This window comes from Euleptes europaea, chromosome 3 (genome assembly GCF_029931775.1).
Source record: "Euleptes europaea isolate rEulEur1 chromosome 3, rEulEur1.hap1, whole genome shotgun sequence".
Classification (NCBI taxonomy): domain Eukaryota; kingdom Metazoa; phylum Chordata; class Lepidosauria; order Squamata; family Sphaerodactylidae; genus Euleptes; species Euleptes europaea.
In genome coordinates this window covers 66,481,605-66,509,174 of record NC_079314.1, presented here as the reverse complement: position 1 = coordinate 66,509,174, position 27,570 = coordinate 66,481,605, and the positions used below count along the sequence as shown (strand labels likewise).

The 27,570-nt window shown below is 41.4% G+C and overlaps 1 protein-coding gene across 2 annotated transcripts in view; it reads right to left on the bottom strand.

Annotated features, from left to right (window-relative positions):
* The window catches only part of TMEM117 (transmembrane protein 117), a 238,634-nt gene that overhangs the window by 83,145 nt on the left and 127,919 nt on the right, over window positions 1–27,570 (bottom strand). For both annotated transcript variants that reach the window (XM_056846852.1, XM_056846853.1), the window contains one exon: window positions 7,058–7,155. In XM_056846852.1, coding sequence (XP_056702830.1) covers window positions 7,058–7,155 — 98 coding nt within the window. The remainder of the gene's footprint in view (window positions 1–7,057; window positions 7,156–27,570) is intronic.

Sequence of the window (27,570 nt, the reverse complement as noted above, 5' to 3'; positions counted from 1 at the left end):
AAGTACAATAATAAAATGCTCCTGTGCCACAAATACTGACCTGGTTAGGAGACTTAGTGTTAAATATCATTCTGATGGATAAATATTCTGATAGATAAATATTGTTAAAAATTAGGGTGATAGCAAGCAATTGATATCTCTGCACCAGGGCCATATAGGATCAGTTTTAAGTGGTTTCATTTGTTCTTATGAAGAAAGTCTCAGGAGAGCTTATGATAAATAACTGTCCATAGTTTCCCTGGGACTCTCTCTGCAGGGGATCCTGCATAGTTTCATTTGATCTCTCTTCCCATTCAAAATGTATATGAAATTGCTCAATTAGGCATATCACATAAAACGGCTTTACATTCCAAAGTTTAATTTCTATTTTGGAGAGACATGGCTATCTGTTTCAGGAGAAATCTTCCCTGTTCTACTGTGTACAAAATGATAACAAAAGCTGTATAAATATGAAATATGTAAATTAAAGAGGCTCCCATAGCGACCTTGATCAATGGTGATGAATAAGCCATATCAATTTTTCCTTCTTTTAGCAATGTTCAGCACTAGCTGAAGCAAATTAAAATTGTGAAAATGTAGGTTTAGAAACACGTTACTGTTAAAAGCACATCAGTGGAAAGCTATCTATAGAGAAACACATGTTGCTGGGGAAACTGTAAAGAATGGATTTAAGGTATTTGCGCCTTAAACAAATGCTCCTAACTGCTTCTCCACAACTACCTTGTTCAAATTAACAGCCTGGACAAGTGGCTCACCATTATGAAAAGAGATTTTATGGCTTCAGGAACTACTAATTTAGGGAAGGTATAGCTGTCTACCTACTCTTCTTCATCATGGACTATGCTTTTTACATGCATTCATACTCCAGGTGTGCAAGTTACCGGTATGTGGATCTAGTCAGTGGAACAAAGACTTTCACTCCACTGAGCAAACTATGAAGCCTGCCTCCAGCCTAAGGAGACTCCTCCTCCAACGGAGGAGCCATTAAAATTGGAGTAAGGCTCTTTGGAAGAAGGTTGGCTCCATGCCAGTACTACCAAAGGGGGAAAGTATCTGCTTAAAGTGTCTGCTTAATTCTCCTGTTAGGAATGAATGAAGGGACTTCATTACCCTAAACATCTTCTATAAAAGCTGCCTGATTCCCATAGTACCGAAGGCAAGGTGAAGCGGCCGCTGCAGCATTTTACTGTCCACTGCTATTGTGCTAGACTTACTAGTGTAACCTTCTCCCTGACTGAAGCAGTAAGCAGCCTCTAACGTCTTTAAATCTCCCACCCTGCAATGACTCTTCCCCACCACTGGGGTTGCTGTGGGACAGCACTGGCTGCCTCAAAGAGCAGAGGAGGGGCTGATTTAGACAGCTCCTGGCTACACAGGAACACAACATAAGTACCACATAATTTGTTTCCACTTCTGCCAATTTTCTATTTTTTTCTGTTTTATAGTAGGTGTGTTGAAATAAAGCATTTATGTTTATTTTTATAAATGTAGCCCTAACCTGTACAGCCCAGGCTAGCCCAATCTCGGAAGCTAAGCAGGGTTGGCCTTGGCCAGTATTCAGATGAGAGACCACCAAGGAATATCAGGGTTGCGACGACGTGGAGGCAGACAATGGCAAACCACATCTGAATGCCTCTTGCATTGAAAACCCCATAAGTCAGAAGTGACTTACCTACAGCTATCCCATTACCCCCCACTTTTTGTATTGTCCCCTCTCCCCCTACTCCTCTCGGTCTCTCACTCTTTCTCCTGCTGCCCTCTTTCTTACTCTCTCTCCTCCATGCCTGTCACTTTCTTTCTCTTTTGCCCCCACTCCATTGCTCTCTCTTTCTGCCCCCCGCCCTCCCAGCTGCCCACCTACTCCCCCCCCCCCAGCAACAGTGGTGGCAGCAGCTCTCCTGGAATCACAACGGATCTCCCAACTCCCCCTAGGGTTGCCAGCTCCAGGTTGGGAAACTCCTGGAGATTTAGGGGCAGAGCCTTTGGATGGTGAGGTATGAGGAGGGAAGAGATCTCAGGAGGGTATAATGCCACAGACTCCACCCTCCAAAGCAACCATTTTCTCCAGGGGAACTGATCTCTGTCATCAGGAAATCAGTTGTAATTCCAAGTGATCTCCAGCCCTTACCTGGAGGTTGCCAAGCCTAGTCACCCTGGAAGAAATGGCTGCTGAGGTCCCTGACCTCCCCAGGCTCCATTCCCAAATCACCAGGAGTTTCTCAACCTGGACTTGGCAATCCTAAGAATTACAACTCAACTCCAGATGACAGAGATCTGTCCCCATGGAGAAAAGACTAATTTGGAGGATTGTCTATGGCATTGTACTCTGAGGCCTCTTCCCTACCCAAACTCTGCCCTCAGTCTTCACCACAAAATCCCCAAGAATTCCCCATCCTGTAGATGGCAACTGTAGCCAGGCTGGCCCCAGTGAGTCCTCCCTCAAAGGCAAAAATAGGCCTGGAAAGGACCCTGTCCCCTTCCCCTGCCTTTTACTCACAAAAATGAAGCCTTGAAATGCTGTGGTTGCCTAGCAATAGCCACTGAGGGAATCAGTTGCTTCAAGCTACAGGCACGCCTGTGATCATTTCTGGATATTTTAAACTCATCAATGTTTTTCTTAGTTAGTTTGTTTTTTAGATTTCACACTTTTCTGCAAACCTGGGGCCCTTTTCAGGTTTGTAGAAAGATTTGTCCTTTTATCATTTTTGGATTTTTTAAACTACCCAATCTTTTTTTTTTTTTTTTAAGATTTCAGTTTTTTTCTGCAAATCTGGGGTACTTTTCAGGTTTGTAGAAAGATTAGTCTTGCCCATTCACAGCTCCAGTCACTGGATTGAAGTATCCAAAGGTCTGGATGACTGCTATTAGAATATAATATATTCCATTGGATGCCCTGTTATTCTTCTCCCGGAGGGTTTTTTTTTTTTGCACCGAAGCTACAGGCATTCCATTTATCATTTTTGGATATTTAAACCCCCCAATATATTTTTTATTTAGATTTCAGTTTTCTGCAAACCTGGAGCCCTCTTCAGGTTTGTAGAAAGATCTGTCTTGCCTATTCACAACTTAAGGTTGCCAATCTCCAAGTACTAGCTGGAGATCTCCTCCTGTTACAACTGATCTCCAGCCAAGAGAGATCAGTTCACCTGGAGAAAATGGCTTCTTTGGCAATTGGACTCTATGGCATTGAAGTCCCTCCCCTCCCCAAACCCTGCCCCCCTCAGGCTCCACCCCAAAAACCTCCTGCTGGTGGCAAAGAGGGACCTGGCAACCCTATCACAACTCCAATCACTGGATTTAAGTATCCAAGTATATATAAAACAAAAATGCAATTTAGAACAGAAACGCAATTTAGAAATATGCTTAAGCATATTTGATATCTTCATACCAATGGTGTTTTCCATGGTACATGCTCTATTTGGCAAAGTGTATAAGCAAAGCTGCTTACATCACAGATTATTCAAATAAGTAATTCAATAAAGTACAGAATACTGATGCCATTCATTACCATACAATTTTTTAAAATGTTATTGAGTTTTTTATTTCTTTCACTGCTTATTAGAATAACCCAGTTCACCATTAACTGAATGTTTGACACTTAGACCATAAATGTCTTTATTTAATGAAGTGTTGCCTAGGGCAATTTTATTTCATCATCTGCAGGTAAAAATAAAGGAACTTATATTGTCCTTCATATTTTAAAATTTCCAATTAGTCTAATTTTGATGTTGAAAAGAAGTGTTTCTTGAACTTAACCTAACAATATTCAAAATTTTATGGCAAGGTACTGGAAACGAAATTATTTCCCAATTCTTTTTAATTGTTTGCAAGGAGTTTAACCCTGATTCAATAATATCCTATATATTTTAGTGATTAATTTCCCTTCTTCCTTGTCTATACTCCAAATAAAATCTTCGAATTCAGTTCTATTTAATTGACCTTTAATTTTCTTCTTTTGTAGAAAACTTAAAAGTTGATGTTTCAACAACCACTTAGTCCCTTCAAGAATCCTCCCTTTAGTCCAAAGTTGACTACTATTATTTAAAAACATAGAATTTGCAACCATTAATGTTATTTGGAATCTCTACACCTAAAACCATAATTTTCTGCAGCAGCAAATTTTGGATGATACCCAGTGGGAGTCAATGGAGAGATCCCTGTATAATCCCTTGTTCATTTCCTCCATACCAATATAGGGTCATAAAGGGTTGTAAGCTAATTCAACTTCATCTTTTTACCCAAGATATTATCATACAATAACTAGAATCCCCCCTCTCTTTGAAATTATATTTTTCTATCTCTGGCCAACCTATTTCCTTGGAAAAGGATAAACAAGGGATTAGCTGTCTCCATTTATATGTATCATAATAGAGAGAGAGATTTGGAATACCCCATCCTCCTTCTCAAAGATAGTGATATCTTAGTTTAGCTGTTCTTGGCTTTTTAGAATTAAAAATAAATAAAAATAATTTTAACTGCCAATCATTCAGAATTTTTTCTGAACTATGAAGAGATAACATATAAAACAGAAAGGATAATTTAGGAAGGACAGACTTTTCATCATAGCAACTCGAGTGCATAGAAAACGGCTATTTTCTGCTTTGCCCATCTGACTCCACTTTTTTTATAATTTTATTGATACATTCTATTCAAGTTTTTAGTGATGGATATGCCAAGGTATTTAAAACTCTTATGGACTAATGGTATATTTAAAGTGGGAGAAGATTTCAATCTTCAATTAGGGGAGGGGCTGTGGCTCAGTGGTAAAGCATCTGCTTAGCATGCAGAAGATCCCAGGTTCAATCCTGGGCATCTCCAGTTAAAGGGACTAGGCAGGTAGATGATGTGAATAGACCTCTGCCTGAGACCCTGGAGAGCCACTGCCGGTCTGAGTAGACAATATTGACTTTGATGGACCAAGGGGGGTCTGATTCAGTATGAGGCAGCTTCATGTGTATTCATGTGAATTATAAGGGGGATATTACAGCAAAGCATATTAGATTTTGTTAAATTTACCCTAAGGCCAGAAATTTGATAAAATTTTAAAAGTACTTCCTTTAAAGTTTTCCATAGTACTACTACTCTGTTTTGTTATTTGTGTGCTAGGACCATTTATTACTACTAGCTGATTCCAGTACCCAAATCCAGCAAGAGAAATACCACTGGACTGAGATCTGTGTGCATAAAAAGGTAAGGACATAAGAAAAGCCCTCCCAAATCATCCCAATTCTCTTTCTGATCCAGCACCCCACTTCCAGCAATAGCCAACCAGATGCATCGAAAAAGCCTATAAACAAGGCATGAGGGAAACAACCTCATCCACTGGTTGTGCATTAGCAAAAGCAGAGGAATGCGGCCTTTGAACATAGAGATTCCATCAGCTAATGGATAACAGTCATTGACTGACCTCAGGGTCAGCTCAAGTTTGCGACACCCTAGGTCAGTGATGGCGAACCTTTTAAAGACTGAGTGCCCAAACTGCAACCCAAAACCCACTTATTTATCGCAAAGTGCCAATACGGCAATTTAACCTGAATATTGAGGTTTCCTCCCAGCTCGGCAAGGGGGGGCCCCGTGGGGAGTCCAGGGAAGGGGGGCGGCTTTGAAGGGCTCCGCGCTCCCTTCAAAGCCCCTGCCGCCCCTGCGCGTGCCCACAGAGAGGGCTCGACGTGCCAGACTTGGCACGCGTGCCATAGGTTCGCCAACACGGCCCTAGGTGCATTATGACTTTAGTGCCTCCTCATTCAACAGAGAGAAAGGTGAGAAATCTAGGGTGAATGCTTTACTTACTAGGCATTCCAAATGAACAACTTAAAAACAAAAATAGACAAGCTCTTCAAATGCCTTCCATGTTCCATCATGGCAACTACGGAAGACCAGAGTCAACAGATATGGAAATTCTAGAAGCCACTTGCCAAGCTTCCATTCAAGCCAGTGGAGGAGGACCATCTTGCCTTTTAGGCACCCCTCAAAATCTGGCATCAAAGGAAATTGCCTAGGTTTGCCTAATGGCTAGCCCAGCTCTGTTTGACCATCATATATTTAACAACACTTTTTAAGCCACCTAAGCGAATACATCCCATGGCAGTATATTCCATACCTTATTATATTGTCTGAAGAAGCCTTTTCTCCTGCCTGTCCTGAATATACTGCCAATCCTAAGGGCACTTTGCTGGGAAGAAGACCCATTGAATAAAATGGGAAATACTTCTGAGTTTAGACTTGCTCCCTGTTGTAACCTAGTCTTATGAAAGAAGTTATTTCTATATATATTCTCTAAACAATTCATTATTTTATAAACCTCTATCATTAAGGCCTCCAATCCGTGGGTTGTTGTGACCCTACAGTGAATTGCAGAGCACTAACTGGTAAATCATCACATTTTTTGTGTGCTGCTCACTACTGTAACGATCCTATGGCAAAAGTGGCATTGGCTGTAGGTGACCATTTGTAAAGGGCGCTGCTGTACCGACTGTCTCCTGCTTTCCCACAGCTCCAGCTCCTGTACAGTTGGGACAGAGGAAGGTCAGAGGCTGAGCCCCTGTGGTGCCATAAAGTCACCACGGAATCTCTGTGAGGAGCATCCAGCAGAAAATGTGCCTATTGCCTCAGGCTCCTGCCTGCACCTCTTGTGCAGGATGCATGGCTCCAAGTGAGCCAATGGCAAGTCCCAGCAGTACTGTGCAGTCACGGCAGTAGTTGCTTCTGAGGAGCACCCAGTCTGCTTCTGCTTGTTCCTTCACACCCTGCTATTAGAAACTATCGTCATAGGGAAAGTAGAAACTGATGCTCTGGCTAACTAGGACTCCTCTATGGTCTTGTCTACTAGAATGTTTGTATCCAAGTTTTTACAATACATAAGCTCACCTATAGCCTTGTTTTGTGATCTTTCAGATTCTTTGGGTGTGGAGTGCTGTATGGGATGGTATAGAGAAGTTATGAGAATCATAGAATTAGCCATACTTTCAGTTCCTGATTCTGTATGTCTTGGGTAAACCTACCATATTTTAAACAAGTATACAGACATTTTCATTAACCCAGTCATATTGTTTCCTACCAGAATAAAATGATCCTGGTATTCCCCCTTTTCCAGAAAGCTCTGGCCGACTTTCCCCAATCAGGATAAGGCTTGTCTTGAAGCATCATATCTGTAACCTGGAGAGGAACAGAGGTCAATACTGGCTGAAGATGACGTAGTTTGCTCTAAATAAAACATTTTGATTGTAGAGTTGCTAGAATTTCATATTATGTTTTATTTTATTTATTTGTTTTTTAAAAAAACTTCTAACCTGCCCTCCCCAGCCAAGGCCAGGCTCAGAGCAGGTAACAACAATAAAATCCTAGTCATACATATATATGTATCACATTAAAACATTTAAAACAATAAAATATAGTGAAATTCCAAACATTAAAACCAAAGATGGCGCACAGTACTTATAGCACCTGCTCTGTCAAACAGGCAGACATGCGACCCCCTCCAGCATAATTGTATGCTACCAGAAAAAAGGGGGGGAGGTAGGGAGGCCAGGATTGATGACATCTGTTATGTCACCCAAATCAGTCCTTGTACCAAGCCTGTCACATCAGAGCATCCCCCTACATGTGTACAGTCAGAGCATAAAACACTAAAATTGGAATAGTTCTGTCTATTGTCTACACAACTCCCATACTCATTGAAGTAAATTTTTAGAAATGAAAAAATGCAAGGGAAACAAAGCACTCAACCAGCAATTAACTTTATTAACTTAACAGGATACAGATTAGAATCTAAGAGATCCTAAGGAAACTCAAGGCAATAAGCAATAATAAAAATCAAGACAAATAAAGCACACAAATCCAACCAATTCTAGTGTGAAGATGTGTTAGCCAAGGATAAAATTACCTAGTCATACTCTGCCTGTCTTGAACATATGAGGATCCAAGATTGCAGTGTTGTGGTAGTGGAAGATGACTGAGACCATCTACAAAGTTTGAGGGGCATGGTGTGCCCTTCTTATGGACCTAAGTTTACCTGGGCTTCATTGGTGAAGCCTAGTCATTGGTCAAATAGGTGCAAAACTAGCTGTCATGGTCCCAAGGGTGTAAAATTGGAGTGCCCACTGGTGGGATTCAGGACTGCACTCTGATTGGTGCAGGAGTTTGAGACCCTATTGATGCAGGGGTCAGGATCCAGACAGTGAGTGGCTAAGGGGCTGACCTATGAGGGAGATGGTACCTGAATTAAATGACTACCTAGGACAGGTGTTAAGTTTTAGCTTAACGGCTTGATGTTACCCAAAATTATCTTCTTCACTAATAATTGATCTATCCAGAACTGCATTTGCAGCTGAGATACCAAACGACTTTTGATTATTTTATCTTGCAAACCTTGTTCATTGTATATGAGCTCATAGGGCTATTAAAAGAACCTTTGCAGATGTCTTCTTGCTACACGCCTTTCCTGTCAAGGATCCTGTTTTCCACTTGGTACTTGTGATGTTTGTGTTGTAAAACAAAAGTATGTCTTTCTCTTCACTTCTGGTATCCATCAACCAGAAGTTTTTGGAGCCTGCATCCTGCCTTTCTGCCATCTGTTCAGGTCAAAAGTTCCTGAGTTGAGATGCTGCCAGAGTCTCTGAAAGAAAGATATTTTCTGGGGTGCTTTCCCCTATTGTAGCATCCCTAATAGCCCAGACTAGCTCCATCTCATCAGAGCTCAGAAGCTAAGCAGGGTTGGTACTTGGATGGAACACCATCAAGGAAGGCTGGGGCTGCTGTGCAGAGGCAGGCAATGGCAAATCACCTCTGCTCACTCGTGACTTGAAAACCCCATGATGTGGACCTTCATGGGGTCACCATGAGTCAGTTGAAAGGTGACGACACACTTACCCATTGCCAACTTTCATACAGAGGTGCCGGCTATAGTGACAAGGATTATCTTGACTTATTTTCTCTCTGTTTGTTATTACACCACCATGTATTCAGGTGAATTTGCACAAAAAAAAGGGGGGGGACTACTACATTCATTTTTATTGTACTTGCCTTACCCACAAAACAAGGCTCAATAGCTTTTTGCTGGCTGTAAATTAAGCAGTTTCTAGAAGTAAATATAGTTGGAATAGACCTTTCTGGAATAGTTTGTAAAAACATGAGAAACCACTCTCACCAAAAACAGACTTTAGAATGACGGTAGATAGGCATGAATGTACTTGATTGGCACCCTATGTCTGGAGCTGTCTGGAGCTGGATTATCTTTAGAAAAAAATTATTACTGTGCACACGGCCCAGTGATTGGCACTCTATGTTTGGTCTGGAGATGGGTTGTCTCTAGAAAACATTATTCCTGTGTACACAGTCCATTGATTGGCAGAGTAATAGGGCTGGATTACCATTTAGCTAAGTATGTCACAGAACACAGGAACACAGAAAAAGAGTAGTCCCAATCCACAGAGATAAAAAAAGAACAGAATCTATGGCTGCAAAACTGAATTTATTTTAAAAAGTACTTCCTTTCCATTTTGCGCCTATTGATTCTATTCTCTTTTATCTCCATAGAGATCAAAAGGGGGTCACTGCTATAATTTTCTGAAAGCATCTTGGTGTTGAGAGAGCACCCTTTCAATCCCCTATGCTGGCATCCTTTGAAATTTGCTATAACTAATAACGTAATTGCTGAGCCTTTTTCACATTATAGGAATGCTTTGACCATGCTCACTTTTGTCAGGAAACTGAAAATCCTACTATGCCTGCTTAAGAAAGAACTAGTGTTCCTGTCTCTATACTCCTGAGCAATCACCTCTAGATACTGTCCAATTTGATCTTTCTGGAAGCATTTGGAGAACATATGAGCCAGCTATCTGTCTTCAAGGACATTTAAAAAATCATAATTGTAGAGCTTGGTGGTTCACCAGGATGGTTTCTGTATACACCTATTAAGGTTGCTACTGCATTTACCACAACAGCTGCCAAGTTACAGTAGAAATTTCTAGAAGCTTGTGTGATTGATCGTCATGACAACTTCTGTTAATATAGCTGCTCTGCTTTGTATTGAGATGGTAATCATCTCTGGTTTCCAAACATAAAAGCTGACTGACAAAGTAGTTTTCATTCTACATTTCCCCAATATTATCTCACCTATTACAGCAAAACTAATGTAGATTTCCTCTCATTCTTAATATATGGATCATCAATAATGGACTGGTAATCCCTTTCACCAATATAATAGCAAGAAAAGGGGTGCAGTGGGATAAATTATTTTAATTTTAATTCAGAGTTGTATTAAAATTAATTTTCCCACTGCACCAATTGTCTCTCTCTCTCTCTGTCCATTTCATCAGCCACTTCTGCTGTCCTTTTGTCCACAAAACCAATGTTCCTCCCCCATTCTTTCTGGCTCATACCAATTTCACTATTGGCTCAGTGCTTTTGCTCAAAAGGGGAAGCAACACAGAGGAGGGACCTCAATGTAAGAACTCTTTTCCCATAAGTTTAAAGCATAGCTCATGTGATGCAAATTGTGTTGTTCAGGCTGGTTTACCATTCACCTTTCCCTGTTGAGTAGACTGTCAAAGCATTAGTATGAGATAAAGTCCAGTTACATTTTCTTGACCTTACTCACCTCATAGGGTTGATGTGAAGATAAAATGGGCATGGAGCAATATTTACACCATTCTCTGCTTCAAACCTGCTCTGCAGATGCAGCCTTAAAATACGGAATAATGATTCTAATCACTTAGGATGGCAAGGATGCTCTAGGTTAGTCAGTTCACAGAATAAACTGGTATGCAAATAGAAGCTTTAAATATAGCTGCATGGAGACAGTTGAGGTGTCTGGATGCTTCACTAAGTATGAAATTTTCACATCACCACAAAACAGTAGCACTACAGTGCTGAAAACTGGAAACCCTGGATGGTGAGAAACCAGCAACATGGGAATGGGTTTGGAGCTGCCACGGCCAAATAAACAGACCCTTAGGATGTTATTAATTAAAGTGTTGTAAGAATGCTGTCATAAAAATGGCTTAGCGAAGTCTTTTTCATTTCACTGCCTTACTTATCTTGATGGTATGAAAAACAAAAAAGGGAGAAGGATGTTACAACTTAACACATCCATAGGAAGCCATGTAAAAATGTCTCGATATACAGAAAGACAATTATAGTCAGTGACTGTGTAAGGAGGCAGTATATTTACTGCAGATCCATCATTTTTGGGTGGGGGAGGACAAAGACTGACAGCAGAGAACAAGCTCCCTAGAATGAATCTGCCAGTATGCCATATTAGCTGGGTAAGTGAAAACAGGCTTTGATTCCCAGCCACAGACAGTAACAGAATATAGCACAATTTTAGCTTGTTTTACCTCAGACCTTTGGAAGGCCATCTAAATTCAACATGTCTGACATGCTACATATAGCTATGAAGGCTTACATGATGCTGTTTCAGTCTAACTGTGAAGATAGCTGCATATGTAGGCAGCACAACATCAGGAGAAATCCTGGCTCTGCACTCAGCGCTGCAGTCCAAGGAAGTAAAGCTTGTGAGAAGACCATATGCCACCCGTGATCTGTTCCCACCCTCAATGCCAGTGAGAATTAAGCAGGCAGAGCAAAGATAAAACCCACACACTGTTCTCTTATGAGATATTCTTTGGGGGGGAATGCTTATTCTAATTTTAATACTCATATTTAAATAGACCATCTGTTAATCTGTACCAAAGTCCTAGTTATACATAAATTATGGGTATTTTTTTTTAAAGAATTAGGAATTGGCACCAGTATTAGGCAAACTTATTTGATTACCCTCATCTTTGGGATATTCAAAAGCCATATGTTAAGGGAGAACTTTTCCTTAAATTGTAATGAACGTTATTTAGCCCTTTCATCTGGATTGTAAACAAAAGAGTAAAATAATAAACTTTCAGCAATGAAAGAGAACTCAAAACTGCTGACGGTTATGATAATTTTTCAGTTTAGACATTTGAGCTGCCCGAAAATCATATGCACTCATGTGATTAGCTGGACTGAAAAAAACCCTCTAAATATCTACTGTATTGACTGTATTTAGTACAAATTAATTTAATGGTCAAGTAGCTGTAGCTCATAAATTGCTTTGTGCAGTCTGTCACAGTATGCTCTGACCTGGATGTCAGTTGTAGCATAGGCATACCAGAAGACAGGACCAATACACCACCTGGTGTATTCATGGATCATTTTGTCCCAGTTTCTATGCTGGATGTCGACAAAATCCTGGGATTGGTGAAGGCTACTACTTGTACTCTGGATCATTGCCCATCCTGGTTGCTAAAATCATATAAGAACCACATCAACAAACCCTTAGTATCTACTATAACTCAGGGCACCTTCCACTGGCCACTCAAAGAGGTTGCTGTCCACCCACTACTTCAAAAACCATCCCTACAAAAAAAATATGTGGCCAATTATCGCCCAATCTCTAACCTGCCCTTTCTTGGCAAGGTGATGAGAGAGCAGTAGCAGATCAACTCCAGGCCTTCTTGGATAACTCATCTGCTCTAGACCCATTTCAGTCTGGCTTCAGGTTGGGCTATGGGACAGAGACAGTTCTGCTAGCTTTAGTTGACGACCTTCATCTGAGTGTAGACAAAGGCCATGTCTCCTGGTTGCTCTTGTTAGACCTATCTGCAGTCTTTGATACAGTAGATCACACCATCTTGTTGAGGCACTTGGAGGCAGATGTAGGTATCAGGGGATGCATGCTGAACTGGTTGAAAGCATTCCTCACAGATCAGACTCTTAAGGGTTGCTGTGGGAGACCAGTTGTCATCAGTGTGGGACCTATCTTGTGGAGTTCCACAGGGTGCAGTTCTATCCCACATGCTTTTCCATCTCTATGTAAACCCCTTAGGACAAATCATTCATAGCTTTGTTGTTGGATGTCATCAATATGCAGAAGATAGATAGATAGATAGATAGATAGATAGATAGATAGATAGATAGATAGATAGATAGATAGATAGATAGATAGATAGATAGATAGATGTCAAGGCACAGCTGACCTATGGTGACCCTGTAGGGTTTTCAAGTAGGTGGAGGTGGTTTGCCATTGGCTGCCTCCACGTTGGTAGTAGGGCTGTTGCAATTTTTTTGGGGTAAAATTCAGATTCGGCAAAATTCGGCCCGTTTTTATTCGGGAAATGCTGAAGTCTGAACTTTAGGTCCATGCAATTTGGCATGAGATCCGGAGTTTGGGGAAAAATCCGGCCAAATAAAGCCATTAAAAACACAATCGCGCCTTTCCGTGGCTCCAGGGGGGCATTTTTGGGGGTAGAGGTCCGAAACTTTCAGCGTTGCTTCAGAAGACCCTTCTTGCAAGAACCCGCAAGTTTTGTAAAGATTGGGTCAGGGGGGGCTGAGATATGGGCCCTGAAAGGGGTCCCCCCTCCTTAATGTGCATCTCTGACAATGGGGGTTTGCAATTAGCAGAGCTTGCTGCCCACGCCCAAAGCTCCCAGCCCCGACAAACAGCTGAGCTGCGGGGAGCAAGGGTGGGGCAGGTGCAAAGAAGTTTGCAAACCATACAAAGCAACACATTTGCAGCCATCCAAACCATGCAAAGCAACACATTTGCAACCATGCAAACCATCCAAACCGTGCAAAGCAACATGTTTGCAACCATGCAAACCATGCAAAGCAACACGTTTGCAACCATGCAAAGCAACACCTGACACCTGGGAGTTTGCAAACCATGGAAAGGGACAGAGGCAGCTAGCTATGCATAAGGAGCAGGAGGGGGTGGAATTTCCCCTTTTGCATCGGACTCAAGACCAGGCAAATGCTTTCTTTAAGTCACAATTTGAAAACCAGTTTTGAGCAAGCATCAAAATAGACCTAACCGATCTTATGAATGAGGGAAAACCTGAGGACACACAACTGAAGCCCCCCCCCCTCAAACCAGGGAGAGAGAGAGAGTCAGGGGGCACCCCCCCCCCGCAGAACAGGCGAAAGCCCCCTTTGGCTTCCCCCCCACCAACAGAAACTGCTCCCCCCACACACACACACACAGGAGAAAAATTATAGAGAAAAGCCCTAAAATGGGTCTTGGATGTCTTCTGTTCCATCAGGGGACACCCCCCCCCCGAGCAGAACAGGTGAAATCTCCCTTTGGCTTCCCTCCCACCCACAGAAACGTCTCCCTCCCCACACACACACAGACTCTGCTTTCCCCCCCCACACACACACAGGAGAAAAATTATAGAGAAAAGCCCCAAAATAGGTCTTACTGTGGATGTCTTCTGTTCCATCTTCTTTGCACCTGCCCCGCCCTTGCTCCCCGCAGCTCAGCTGTTTGTCAGGGCTGGGAGCTTTGGGCGTGGGCGGCAAGCTCTGCTAATTGCAAACCCCTATTGTCAGAGATGCACGTTAAGGGTGGGGAAGAAGACCCAGCTTGGCCACCGATTGGCCGCAGGAGAATGCTGCTTACTAACTGACGGTTATGCTGCTGCGCCGAACCCCGAATTGCCAAATTTATTTGCCGAACACCCCGAACTCGCTGAATTCGGCTCCCCGTTTTCCCGCCTTTTTTGAGTTCGGTTCCATCCAAACTAAAAACCACCGAATCAGGGGAAATTCGGCTGTTTTTCGGTTCAGAGTCCTGCTGTAGGCTGCTTACAATTAAAAACCACAGCATAAAAACTCAGGCCATTACAACACAAGCCAGTGGACAAAAGCAGCATAAAATCTACCCATAAACAGAAGTCAACCCTTTAAAAGCCAATAAAATAAAACCCCTAATCAAAAGCCTGGGAAGAAAACCAGGGAGATGCACCTATCCCCCTCACTTTCAATCTTTAGGTGGCAGCCGAAGATGGTTTTATTTAGGACTACATTTGACTAATTGGAAGCCCTAATTGAGATTTTAAAATGTGGTCTTTTATGATCATTTTTTAAATTTACATTGTAAGCAACTTCAAGTTTTGCAAGGTACGAAGGCGGCTAATGTTTTAAATAAATGTTATAAAGAAATGTTATAAAGGAAGAGAGAAAGAGTGAAAGAGAGATGTTCTTTAGCCTGGCACCTAAAAAAGGCACCTGATGAGCCTCAAAGGCGAGGGCATTCCAAAGGCGAAGTGCCCTTAGAAAAAATGCCCTGCCTCTAGTTACTACCCACCTCACCTTTGAAGTTGAGCCATGGAGAGCAGAGTTTGAGAAGCAGATCTTAACTGGTGGGCTGGGTAGTATGAAAGGAGATGGTCCTTCAGGTACTCTGGCCCCAGGCTATGGACAGAGCAATCCAAAGGGGCCCCTGAAATGACTCTGGAGGTAGTGTGATGCCTGAGCTGGCGTAGATGCCACTTACGCTGTCTAAAGTGGCACCTACGCTGCAGCAGGGCACTTGCGATGGTGGCAGGGAGCCGTGTGGCAGCGCCTTGCCTGGGTGCTGGTGCAGCCATGGCAGGAGCATGGTTCCAGCTCAGGGGGTCTTGCCAGTGCCAAAGGGGGCGTTCCCAGGGGCGTTCCCTAAGCCCTCTCACCTTAGGAACTCCCTCTTTTGTAGGCACCAACTTGCATCTGCAAAACTGGTGGCACAGCCCTGTGAAACCCTATGGAGCAGTTTCATGGGATTTTTTTAAATTACTTTTTTGCCAGTACTTAGGGCACTTCTGTTTAAGGTTGTTCAAAGTAATTTTGCTCACAGTGGCAACAATTCCATCATTCACAAATGTACAGTAAAAACACTTAACAATGAAGCTATTACCTTTAAAACTGTAACTTGCTCCATTTAATATTACTAACTCTATGCAAGCCCTACTGGTTTTAGTATAGGCTGCAAAGCAGTAGAGGTGGTAGATTGTCCTCTATTCCTGGAATACACTAAGTGGTAGTAACAATGGCAAGAAGCAAGTTTATTGCTAGGTGGGTCTGTAGGACATATTCTGACACTTAACTTATTTTACATGCTAGAAGGATGCAGCCAGTTACTGAATGATCCGTTATTTCAACTATGCAGTATATAAGAATGATATTCAGGCAGGTGATAACACTGGAGGGGAGAAACAAGCAGGAAATATCTTCCCCCACAAGAAAAAGTTGATCTTTCTCATCTCATAGCTCAGGCATTTATTTTAAGTCCCATCATCAGATCAATATCAGGTCACTTGCAGCTAAATTGGCCTAAGTAGAGGTAGTCATTAAAGGGATGCATTCAATAAAGAAAAAAATCCAATTACCTTTTGCATTAGAGGAATCAAATTCATTTTCTGTTGCTGGTCAAGGACAGTCACTGTGGATGCTGGTACGCCAAAGGAAGCACTTGACATTGTCATGATACACAAAGCATGGTCATGTTTGGGCAGAAATTATGTCATGCCAGTATTTTTATGGCTTCTACCAATGTTGGCAAAAAACAACAACACCTCCTTCGTAAAACAAGGGGACTGGCCCATTTAGCTAAAAGAGTTGAGTTTTTTGCGTGCCTTCATAACTTACAACTGATATTTGCATGAGAAGTATCAGTGAACAGTGTGATTTTTCATTGTTAAAGCTAGGAATACTTAAACACCTGCCCATTCAGCTCCCTGTTTGCCATTTATGAACTGAGAGCCATTTTTTTTTTGATGGACTGCTTGTATGCTTATTAAATTTTGTGCAGCTGTTCTGCAGGCAGCTTTGTCATATTTCTTCCTAACAGCGCAGTAGAGCACAATTGGCCAGAGCGGTGTAACGGTTACCATGTTGGACTAGGATCTGGGAGACCCAGGTTCAAATACCTACTCTATTGAAGCTTGATGAATGGCCTTGGGCCAGTCACACACTCTTAGCCTAACCGACTGAACAGAGTTGTTGTGAGGATAAAAATGGAGGAGAGTAGAATGATGTTGGGTCCCCATTGGGGAGAAAGATGGGGTATAAATGAAGTACATATATAAAAATTGTGTACATGTGTTCTCACACAGCCCAAGTGCGTTCTGCTTTCTCCTGCATGGTGGGCAATTGTTTAAAAAGAAAGTCTCAAATTATATAAATCTGTAATAAGTGATTTTAAATGCTACATTTTGATGCTGTCTAAGTATTCTTTAGTGTGGTTAACAGCTGCCCGTCTGCTTTTATCAGCAACATTTTCACACAGGCTCAGTTCTGAAAAAAACCTGGTACAAATCTCATTGGCACTGTTTTTGCACATGTGCAGGTTTGCTTGAAATGTGCAGGTAAGCTTGAAATTGTTAAACAAGAAATGGAACGTATGGACATTTCAGTCCTGGGAGTAAGTAAATTAAAGTGGACTGTATTAGGACATTTTCAATCAGAAAATTAAAAGAGGAAGACCCAACAAGAGATGGATTGACTCAAAAAAGGAAGCCACAGCCTTCAATTTGCAAGATCTGAGCAAGGCTGTCAAAGATAGGACATTTTGGAGGACTTTCATTCATAGGGTCGCCATGAGTTGGAAGCGACTTGATGACACTTAACACACACACACACACACAGGTTTGAGGGGGGAAACAATGCAAACCTATTTGAGTTGTTTGGTACTGAATCAAACAGACCTGGCAAGGTAAGTTTGACTGTTGAACTCGTTCATTGCAAAACTTCCAGCACCACTAGTGAGAGCTCTACCTGTTTGTGGGGATTGTTTCCCCCAAACAAAAGTTTTATTATATTGTCCTCCTTTTGGGCCACACTCTGTGAATATCAGAGCTTCCCCTCCTACCTTAACTTACCACCTTGCACAAGTTATTTTGTGCAGTTTCACTGTTCATTTTGATATGGTTGGTTTTGTTTGCCAATCTTTTAGCAGAAGCAATGCTACTTCACAAATCCAGAAGTCTGCTACTTCATATCCTCATCTCAAGATCCCTCTCCTCATCCAAGTTGTTACATCATGCACAGGTGAAACAGTGTGAAATCAGCAAAAAAACAAAAAAAACAACCTAATTTTAAAATGAATATATACACAGAGAGAAAAGCAACCTGGAATTAGAACACAATCAGGACTGGACAAAGAAGAAGTTGAATTGAAAGAAATGAATCAAAACAAGAAAAGTAGATTATTATTTTTTTAACTCCAGCTCAAGTTCTCAGATATCCAATGGCTTGGTGATAACACTTTTCTGTCACTGAGAGAGCATGGCTAAGCAGGTATACTCAGAGGTAAGTCCCATTTTATTCAATGGGGAATATTCCCAGGAAAGTGTTCTTAGGATTGCTGTCCCAACTGTGTAAGACTGCAAATTATATAATATTGGACAGATGTTGTTTAATAAACAACCCTCATATTTGTCTGGAACCCGTATCCTAGAGAAAATCTGCATAAAATTGTTTGCATTTCTTCCTTTTACAGCTAGAAAATGTCATTGGACTAATTGGCTTGCTTACAGTGGCACTACAAAACACTGGGTCTCTTTATACATTACTATGAGCGATTAGAGACAAACCAAACTCTAAAGTTACATGGTATGCATTGATTTATTTATTTTTTGCTCTTTGTGGAAGGCACAAAGGTCAAAGTCAAATTTATGTTCAGCGAAAAGATAAAAATTGGCATTTCTTGAGCTTCCTTTAAGCAGCGCAACATCCATTTTTCAGAACACCGATATTAACGTGACTGCACTATGAAAGCAATCTGAAATGCTTTAGCAACGCATTGCTCTTCATCATTAGAGCAGTTAAAAGCGCAATGAATCATCATCAAAACAGGCTTTCTAGAAGCCCCTGTGAAACTCACTTCTAATGCATATTGTGGTATCTCCTCTTTCTCAGCATTCATGCATGCATTATATGACACTCCAGCTTGGTACAAAGTGGGTATGATTATAATATTAAAAAGATATTGTAACTCTTCTCCCTCCACACCAGTACCTGACAGGCTGCTATCAGAAGCCGGGGGGGGGGGGGGAAGAGTTATTTTGTCCAAGGGAAACCCACTCTTCTCAAGAACAATTCCTTGTAGCTCACACCCTCTCCTAAGAGGGTTTTTTTTGGGGGGTGGAGGCTTTCCCTTATTAGCTGCTACCTTCTGGTTACCTCACCCCTGTTCAGTGGCAGGGGGACCATCAAAAAGGGCTCTCTGATAACATTAACCACAGCCAAGGCATGGTAGGAATCCAGCTTAGAAATCTTTCTCTGTTAGATACCGGAACATCTGATCTCCCCTCCCCCATTGGAAGATGAAGAAGAAAAAGATGATGATGAAGAAGAAGAGTTGGTTTTTATATGCTGATTTTCTCTACCTTTTTAAAGGAGAATTATAGTGGCTTACAATCACTTTCCCTTCCTCTCTCCACAACAGACACCTTGTGAGGTAGGTGAGGCTGAGAGAGCTCTAAGAGAACTGTGACTAGCCCAAGGTTACCCAACAGGCTTCCTGTGTAGGAGTGGGGCAACCAACCCGGTTCACCCAGTTCACCAGATTAGAGTCTGCCGCTCATGTGGAGGAGTGGAGAATCAAACCTGGTTCTCCAGTTTAGAGTCCACTGTTCTTAACCACTAATACCATGCTGGCTCTCTTTGCATGGTCACACTCCTACACAGTCTCTCTCTCATTCTCTCTCTCTCTCTCACACATATATACAATTTAATCCCAGATGCCCACTATAAATTCATTGGCTATATTGATAGACAGTTGTTCCTATGTTGCCTGTGTACTCAGGTATTGGCTGCTCATTAAAATGTACTTATGACATGTGCATATGCACCGAATAGCCTCTACTTCAGCAATATTTATTTCTAAATTTAGTTCTAAATTGTTAAAAGAAATTCATTCTCCTGCAAGAACTGCAATTTGGGGACAATTATTACTTTTTCTGTGTTCAGAGATAACATATACAACATATCTCTGCTTTACAGCTGCTCTTGTTTGTCATCTCTGCTTACTTGATTAAGCATTTTAATCAGTGTTTTGCATAGGATTGTGCACCTTCTGTTGTAATTCATGCTTGGCTGGTATTTAGTAAAACCAATTGACTGATATTTTTATCTAGGCATGCCCCTTTCCTGATACTACCCTTTAGAGTCAAAAATCTTTAATACTGACTTGCCTTGTTTACCATACTTTAATGTAGACCTGCCAATCATTTTTAAATCTTTCAGCAATGATTTTGTTAAGCCGCTCCTGATGATGCCATTAAGCTGTTTACATCTAGCATTTAGCTTAATGCCTTGGAGAATAGCAGGATCTGACTGCCTTTCATTGCTCGTCTTTCAGCCTGATCAGAGGAGCTGTTATGATGGCCCAAAAACATTTGGTATGGATACAGTGCTGGCTTCAGTGCAAAGCCATGAACCTGTGGCTTTGCACTGCCCTGGTGCCACATCCTGTCTGAGAAATCACGTGCCTGTAGCACTAGGAAATGCTGGCATTGTTTTCACGATTTGATACCAGGCAATAAGGTTACTTGGCTGAGAAGTGTGGGGTAACAGGGAAGAAACGGCACATCCACCGACACAAAATTAAAGAAGCAAATTTGAAAACTGCACAGCCAGTTGCATAAATGCAGCATCACACACCCAAAATGTACACGATGTTTTAAAGGGTTGGAAGACATCATTCTCTATAAGAGGACATCTTTCAAAGGAAGAGCCAGGGGAAGAAAGTTAGCGGATCCAGAACCCTGTGGTTTTGGTTACCTCTACAGTTGGCTATGATACAATCCAATGGAAAATCATTTTGAGACTGTGGCTGAAAAGGCTGATTCAGGCCCCAAATGACTTTGTGCCAGCCACGGTCTCTCTCGCATTCGTTGGGGGCCAATCCTAAAATATGTACTTGGGACTAAGCCCCACTTATTTCAATGGAGCATACTTCAAAGCAGACATACTGAGGAACAGTATGCAATTTTGATATTTTAAAAGCTGTACAGAGACTTTTAAAGCACCTTATTTGGCTATTACTTGGCAAAAACATGTTGCTATGTTTCATTGTGGTAAAATCATATATTAAGTGCAAAAGTGTTTTCATCCGTTCCTCTTTTTTTTGTTCCAGTAATACCATCAGCAAATTTCATATCACCATCTGTGACTACAAAGTTTCCCCAAAACAGCAGAAAAACTAGCACCTAATTAAAACTTTTTGATAGCACACTGCAGCATAGATTACATGTGAACAAAAAAATCATTTTTGTTTTTTTCTATATCTGATAAAAAAATTAATATGTTCTTTGTGTCACTTTTGTCAAATGGCACAGAAAGTATCAAAACTGTATTTTTAGCCACAAAATCTGCTTAATCCCACAACACTTTATTTTGTCTTTAGGTTGACAAATGAACAAGGCTGGAGAATCAGGGATTGGAGCATCTGTCTCGGTACTTCAAAAGCCCCTTTTCTTACCCAGCTGTCTCCTCTAAGCCTTCTGATTATCAGTGGAACAGTAGTTGTCTGTTACAGACAAGCCACCAAATATTGTGAAAATGCAGGCTCAAAGTGGCTTTCTAGCATTCATTCATAGGTGTCTTTTGTTTACAGTGTAGTTTTACCATATGAAAAGCTGGATTTGACACAGTAGAGTTTTAAAAGTAAAAGGTTTGTAATAATATTATACAAAAGGGAGGGGGAGAAATCAGGGGGAAAGGCAGATTTAACTATGAAAGTTAGCTTACCATTCTCAAAATGTGTGCGTATGTTAGGTGCTGTCAAGTCGCTTCCGATTCTTGACAACTGTATGAATTAATGACCACCAACACATCTGATCATTAACAGCCTTGCTCAGGTCTTGCAAAGTGAGGGCTGTGGCTTCCTTGACTGAAACCTTTTCCACACGCTTGAGTTACTCCTGATTTTCTTGGGAGTCAATCCACAAGCATTGGAGTCGGTTCAGGCAGGGTTTTTCCGCATATCTGCCCCCCCCCCCACCGTGTATTTTTACAGTTGTGAAGCCAGTTTATTTTCCTATGCACATGGCTCAAAAAAATGAGGATTTTTTTGGGGGGGAGCTGTCATCATTGGTGGCATCAGAGCACCCCATCCCCTTATTTTTAAAAAAGGCCTTAATAGCGATACAACACTGTAGTGTTGCAGTGGTAGTTCAAGCAGGTTCTCTAAATTCCTGGCTTTCTTTCTTTTTTAAAATTCTCTATTTTTACTTACAATTCAGATAACCCGCTTAAACTATCACTGCAATACTATAGCGTTGCACTACTATTTTAGGGCTGTTTTTTTTAAAAAAAAAAACCTGAAATAGTTCAGCTGGGGGAGAGAGGAAGTAGTTTAACAATGAGGACAGTCCAAATCATTGAAAAGTCGGCTGCAGTTGGGTGGGACAAAGACATTACGCACGAGGAAAAAGCCAACTGAAAATCATCTAAAAGAAAATATTGGTGTAAAAGAGGTTGCAAACAAGCCGCAAAAAGACTAGGGGGGAAACAAAAAAAAACCCCAAAGTGCACATTAAAGGCATATAAAAATGCATGCAGAAATCCGGGGATAAACCAAAGCAGTATGGGTCCAGAACTGATGGAAAAAACCCATGCGGAAAAGCCCAGAGTCAACCTATCTCATGTTGGATCTTCCTCTTTTCCTGCACCTTCAACTTTTCACAGCAACTTTTCACAGCATGGGAAGAGCGGTGGTTTGGAGCAGTGGTTTGAAGCGGTGGACTCTAATCTGGAGAACCGGGTTTGATTCCCCACTCCTCCTCATGAAGCCAGCTGGGTGACCTTGGGCTAGTCACAGCTCTCTTAGAGCTCTATCAGCCCCACCTGCCCCACAGAGGGTGTCTGTTGTGGGGAGGGGAAGGGAAGTTGATTGTAAACCGGTTTGAGTCTTCCTTAAGTGGCAGAGAAAGTTTGCATATAAAAACCAACTTTTCTTCTTCTTTTCATTTCATTTCATTTCTTCAATTTATAGGCCGCCCTTTCCAACTACACTTGTCTTTGTTGAAGTACTACTTGGCTTTAGGCTTAAGCCTCCCCTTCCATGGTTAACAGTGATCTTACCAAATGGTTCATCCATCTCTTGTATTCTTGACATCAGAACACTTTTCAATAAGCTGCCTACTTTGTGTGAAGTGCTATCAAGTCACAGACGACTTATGGCAACCCCATATGGTTTTCAAGGCAAACGATAGGGCAGAAGTAGTTTGCCATTGCCATCCTCTGCAAAGTCTTTCTTGGTGGTCTCCCATCCAAGTACTGACACAGCTTAGCTTCTGATATCTGATGAGATTGGGCTATACCATATCATTCTACATCCTGCTGCCTACTTAACATAGTGGAATATAAGAAGTAGCATTCTAAATGATATTTTCCTGGGTTTTAACGCTTTAACTGCATAATTTGGTGGCATTATTCTAAAAACAAAATTGAAATGTTCTGTTTAGCACTCTGAACATTCTTCTGTCTTTATTGTTTTTCTCCAAAACTAAAAATACTGCAGAACAAATTAGGGCTATTCACCGTGTACTATTAAATTCAATTTCAGACATTTAGTTTACTTGGGACTTTTATAAAAAGCTAGTTATTGAAACTCTCAAACTTAGTGTTAAAATTGCCTCAAGATTATACCCTTTGTAATTCACATTTTTCAAGTACAACAAACCAGGTGCAGATCTGCTTACTTTGTAGTAGGATGCACACTCCTGCTATAACTTGATTCATACATCTGACTGCTGCTTGCAAATGAGCTGCTAGTTTCTAGAAGTAATTTTATACTTTTAATATGTATGTGTAAGTGTGTGGTCACGTCATGAGACGACAAGAGTCACTGGAAAAGACCGTCATGATAGGAAACGTTGAGGGCAGCAGGAAAAGAGGAAGACCCAACAAGAGATGGATTGACTCAATAAAGGAAGCCACAGCCTTCAATTTGCAAGATCTGAGCATGGCTGTCAAAGATAGGACATTTTGGAGGACTTTCATTCATAGGGTCGCCATGAGTCGGAAGCGACTTGACGGCACTTAACACACACACACACACACAAGTGTGTGTGTGTATGTGTGTAGGGTTAATTGGTTATTTTTAAAAGTTGGTCAGTCAGTAACTGGCTAATTGTCATTATTTGTTTATTATTTATTTAAAATATTTTATACTGCCTCTTCAATAATTTTCTGAGAACATTTCCAAGAGATCAATGCATTAAAACATAAAATCAAAACATAAACCCACCCCAAGACCAAAATTAAAACTCACAAACAGCAGCATAAAACAAAAGAAACTAAAAATCAACACAACAAATACCACAACATATGCCTAAAAACTCCTCCCATCTTAAAAGATCATAACGATAACCTCTCACCTCAAACATCTGACAGGTCAACATGGACCTAAGAAATCTAAAAGTCAGAATGTAAAGCATTCGTAGAAGACCAACCCAGAACCAGTCATGGAGCCTCTGTCTGAATACAATGTGGCAACATAAAATGGACATGCTGCCACATTGAGGGCTTGGGAAAAGGAATTCCACACACAAGATGCTGCAAAAGAAAAGGCCATTTCTCTGTCTTTAGCCACCCACCATACATCTGAAGGCAGGAAAAAAGATTTTTGCAGAGCTTCAGACGATTATCTTAATACTCAGCCAGGCTCATATGGGCCCTTCAAATCCCTGGCTCCCATCCATTTAGGGCTTTAAAGCAGGCATTGAAAGCAGGCAACTAGTAATGATCTTTAAGCACAAATGAAATGTATTGCTTGAAATCAATGCCTCCAAGTAGCCCTCTTGCTGTATTCTAGACTAACTGTAACTTCTGAATTGTCTTCAATGGCATCCCACATAGAATACACTGCAGTTCTCCTAGATGGAGGTGGTTTGAAAGTGGACAACTGTGGCCAGACCTCAGTTCAGGAAAGGCTACAGCTGGTAACCCACTCAAAGATGATGAAAGGTAATATGGGCTACAGATGTCATCTGTAAAGCATCCATATGTTGCAGTTAGTACCCCACTGCTGCAAAACTGTTCCTTATGGGGAATGCAACTCTATCCAGGGTAGGCTGAATCCCAATCAGTTAAAACAAATTCTACATTTGGCTTCATGATGTATACAATTGGATTAATGGTTTATTCCTAAAAGAAAATCTCATAAAGTCTTTTCAATTAAACCAAATAAGCTTTACCCTTCCCCCACCCACTATGCTAAACACCAGCATATTCTGCTGATTGAAGGGATTAAAGATCAGCGCAAAACACAGAGGTTGATGACTAAAATTGCTGGCAGTACAACACTGGCTTGAATCCAAAGTAGCACAAACTAGGCTTGGTGAATGGCTCCCAAGTCCTTTGCCTTCCCTGTCCTACAATACCTCTATAAAATGGCCCACAAATCTGAGAGGTTGAAGAAGAAGAAGAGTTGGGGTTTATATGCTGATTTTACCTTTTAAGGAGAATCAAACTGGCTTACAATCTCCTTCCCTTCCTCTCCCTACAACAGACACCCTGTGAGGTAGGTGGGACTAAGAGAGAGTGACTAGCCCAAGGTCACCCAACTGGCTTCATGTGTAGGAGTGGGGAAACCAACCTGGTTCACCAGATTAGAGTCCGCCACTCATGTGGAGGAGTGGGGAATCAAACCTCTAGATTCGAGTCCTCCGCTCTTAACCACTAAACCACACTGGCTCTTTGTGTATGACATTGTGTATGACATTGCAGTGGGAAGCAGAAAATTAGGGAGAGGATCATCCTTCTTCCTTTCACAAAAGTGTATTTCCAATAGTGAAAAACAAGGGTTAGAACTCATCAGCTTTTCTGCTGGAGAAAAAAGAGGTGGGGGTCCCCTTTTCCAACCCCAAAAAGGTTATGTTGGGGGACTTGTGATCTGCATGTATAAAAGACATAGAGGACAGGAGGGAAAACTGGGTGTGATTGAGTGGGAGGGAAAGACCGGTTGAATCCAACCCAAGGTTTTAGTCCAAGCTAGTGTATTTAAGAAAATATGAGCACAGATAGTTTAAATCCATAGGCACATTGTGAAACCAATATAAATATTTATTAATTAGGGAACTGGAATAATTTCACTGTCAAACATAAAAGAATACACTGCCATTTCATCACACTTGCAAAATACCCCCTACCCACACACAACACACACACACACACATACACCAGAAATGCCCTTCCACTGGTGAAAAATGAGCTTTATAATTGTTATATCCTTCCCACAAAGAGTCTGAAAAACCAAAAAATATATAGGACCTCTCATACATTTTATTTTATGCTTCACTATCCTCTTTCACGTGTAAAAATAAACTGAATGCAACAATTGAGTCTGGCTGGTTGCTCATGATCATCAACTCTATGCTGCACTGTTCAGAGCTTTTAAAACATCTGTACAATACAGCTGTTTCTTGTAACACTGTAGCTTTTACACCCAAAAATAAATTGTTACTCAAGTTTCCAAAAACATTTTAAGGGTATGGCGCAATATCAGAAATATATGAGTTTTTAGACCAAATGTCAGTCATTCTAACGAGCACACACACACACACACACACACACACACACAATCTTAACCATATAGCAGAAGAAAAGGCAGGGCTTTTTCTAAGAACATGAATTATTAGATTCTGAATGGAGAAGAGGTCTAGTACACAGGACAATTTTGGCTTTCACGTAAATTTACATTTTATACGAAGCACAAAGAATAATCTATTGTCTGACCTGGCAGAAATGTGCCCATTAGTGAGAACGAATGCATAGCAACCATGTTACTGAGAGGTCATTACTCTGAATTTTACGAAGCTCAACAATGGGAGGTAATTGTGGCTTTGAATCTCAGCCCTGACTAGGAGGAGGGGCAGAAAGATAAATACCCTGGTAAGATCTCTGGGATGCTGTGTGCATTCGGCAGTGGTGGGGGGTGGGGAACCTGCCCTAAACTTCCAACCTTCTCTTGAAGAGAAAATGTAGTATATTGATATGTACTTACTGTATACATTTAGGCATACATAATCCCACATGGAATGAATGAATCAAGCAAATGGCTTTGGGGGAGCTGCAACTGCATATATTTTTAAGAACCTTCCATTTTGGCTATGCACTCTTTTAGATTGTCCAGTGTTTGTAACAAGTGCTTAATAAAGGTTTTGTGATGAAGAAACTTCCATTATTATAGCAACTCAAGGTCCATCAGCATATGACAAAGCCCTTGTGTTTGTTGTGGAACAACACAAGGACTTTGTATCACATGTGTGATGAGAGTTTTGTGCCTGCCAGATGCACACAGACTCTTTTCTGTTTATGACCAGAGCATGCAGGGAGAAAGAGCTGTAGCCTCTCCTCTCTCGCTGTTTTGGCATTCTAGAACCATCCCATGAACCTGCTAGTAGCTCTTACATGTAGCAAGTAACATGATTTTTACAATGGAGCCACTAGCGGCTCCCTGAAGTGGTTTGTGGATGTGAAAACTGTGGAGGGGGGGGAGACTACAGCTGCTTCTCTCTGTGTGCTGTGGTCGCAAACAGAAAAACGACAGCAGTATGCATCTGAGAGGCACAAAACTTCAATCGCACATGATACAAAGTCCTTGTGTTGTTCCCCAACAAACATGGGCACCATAATATGTAGATGGATAATCAGGACGCAAGCATGGAAGAATATTATCACTTCCCTCACACTCCCCCTTATAGCCTTCTGCTTGTCCCATAGAGTTATGCCCCACTCTCTTTCCTAGGGCCCTGCTCCTACAGAAGA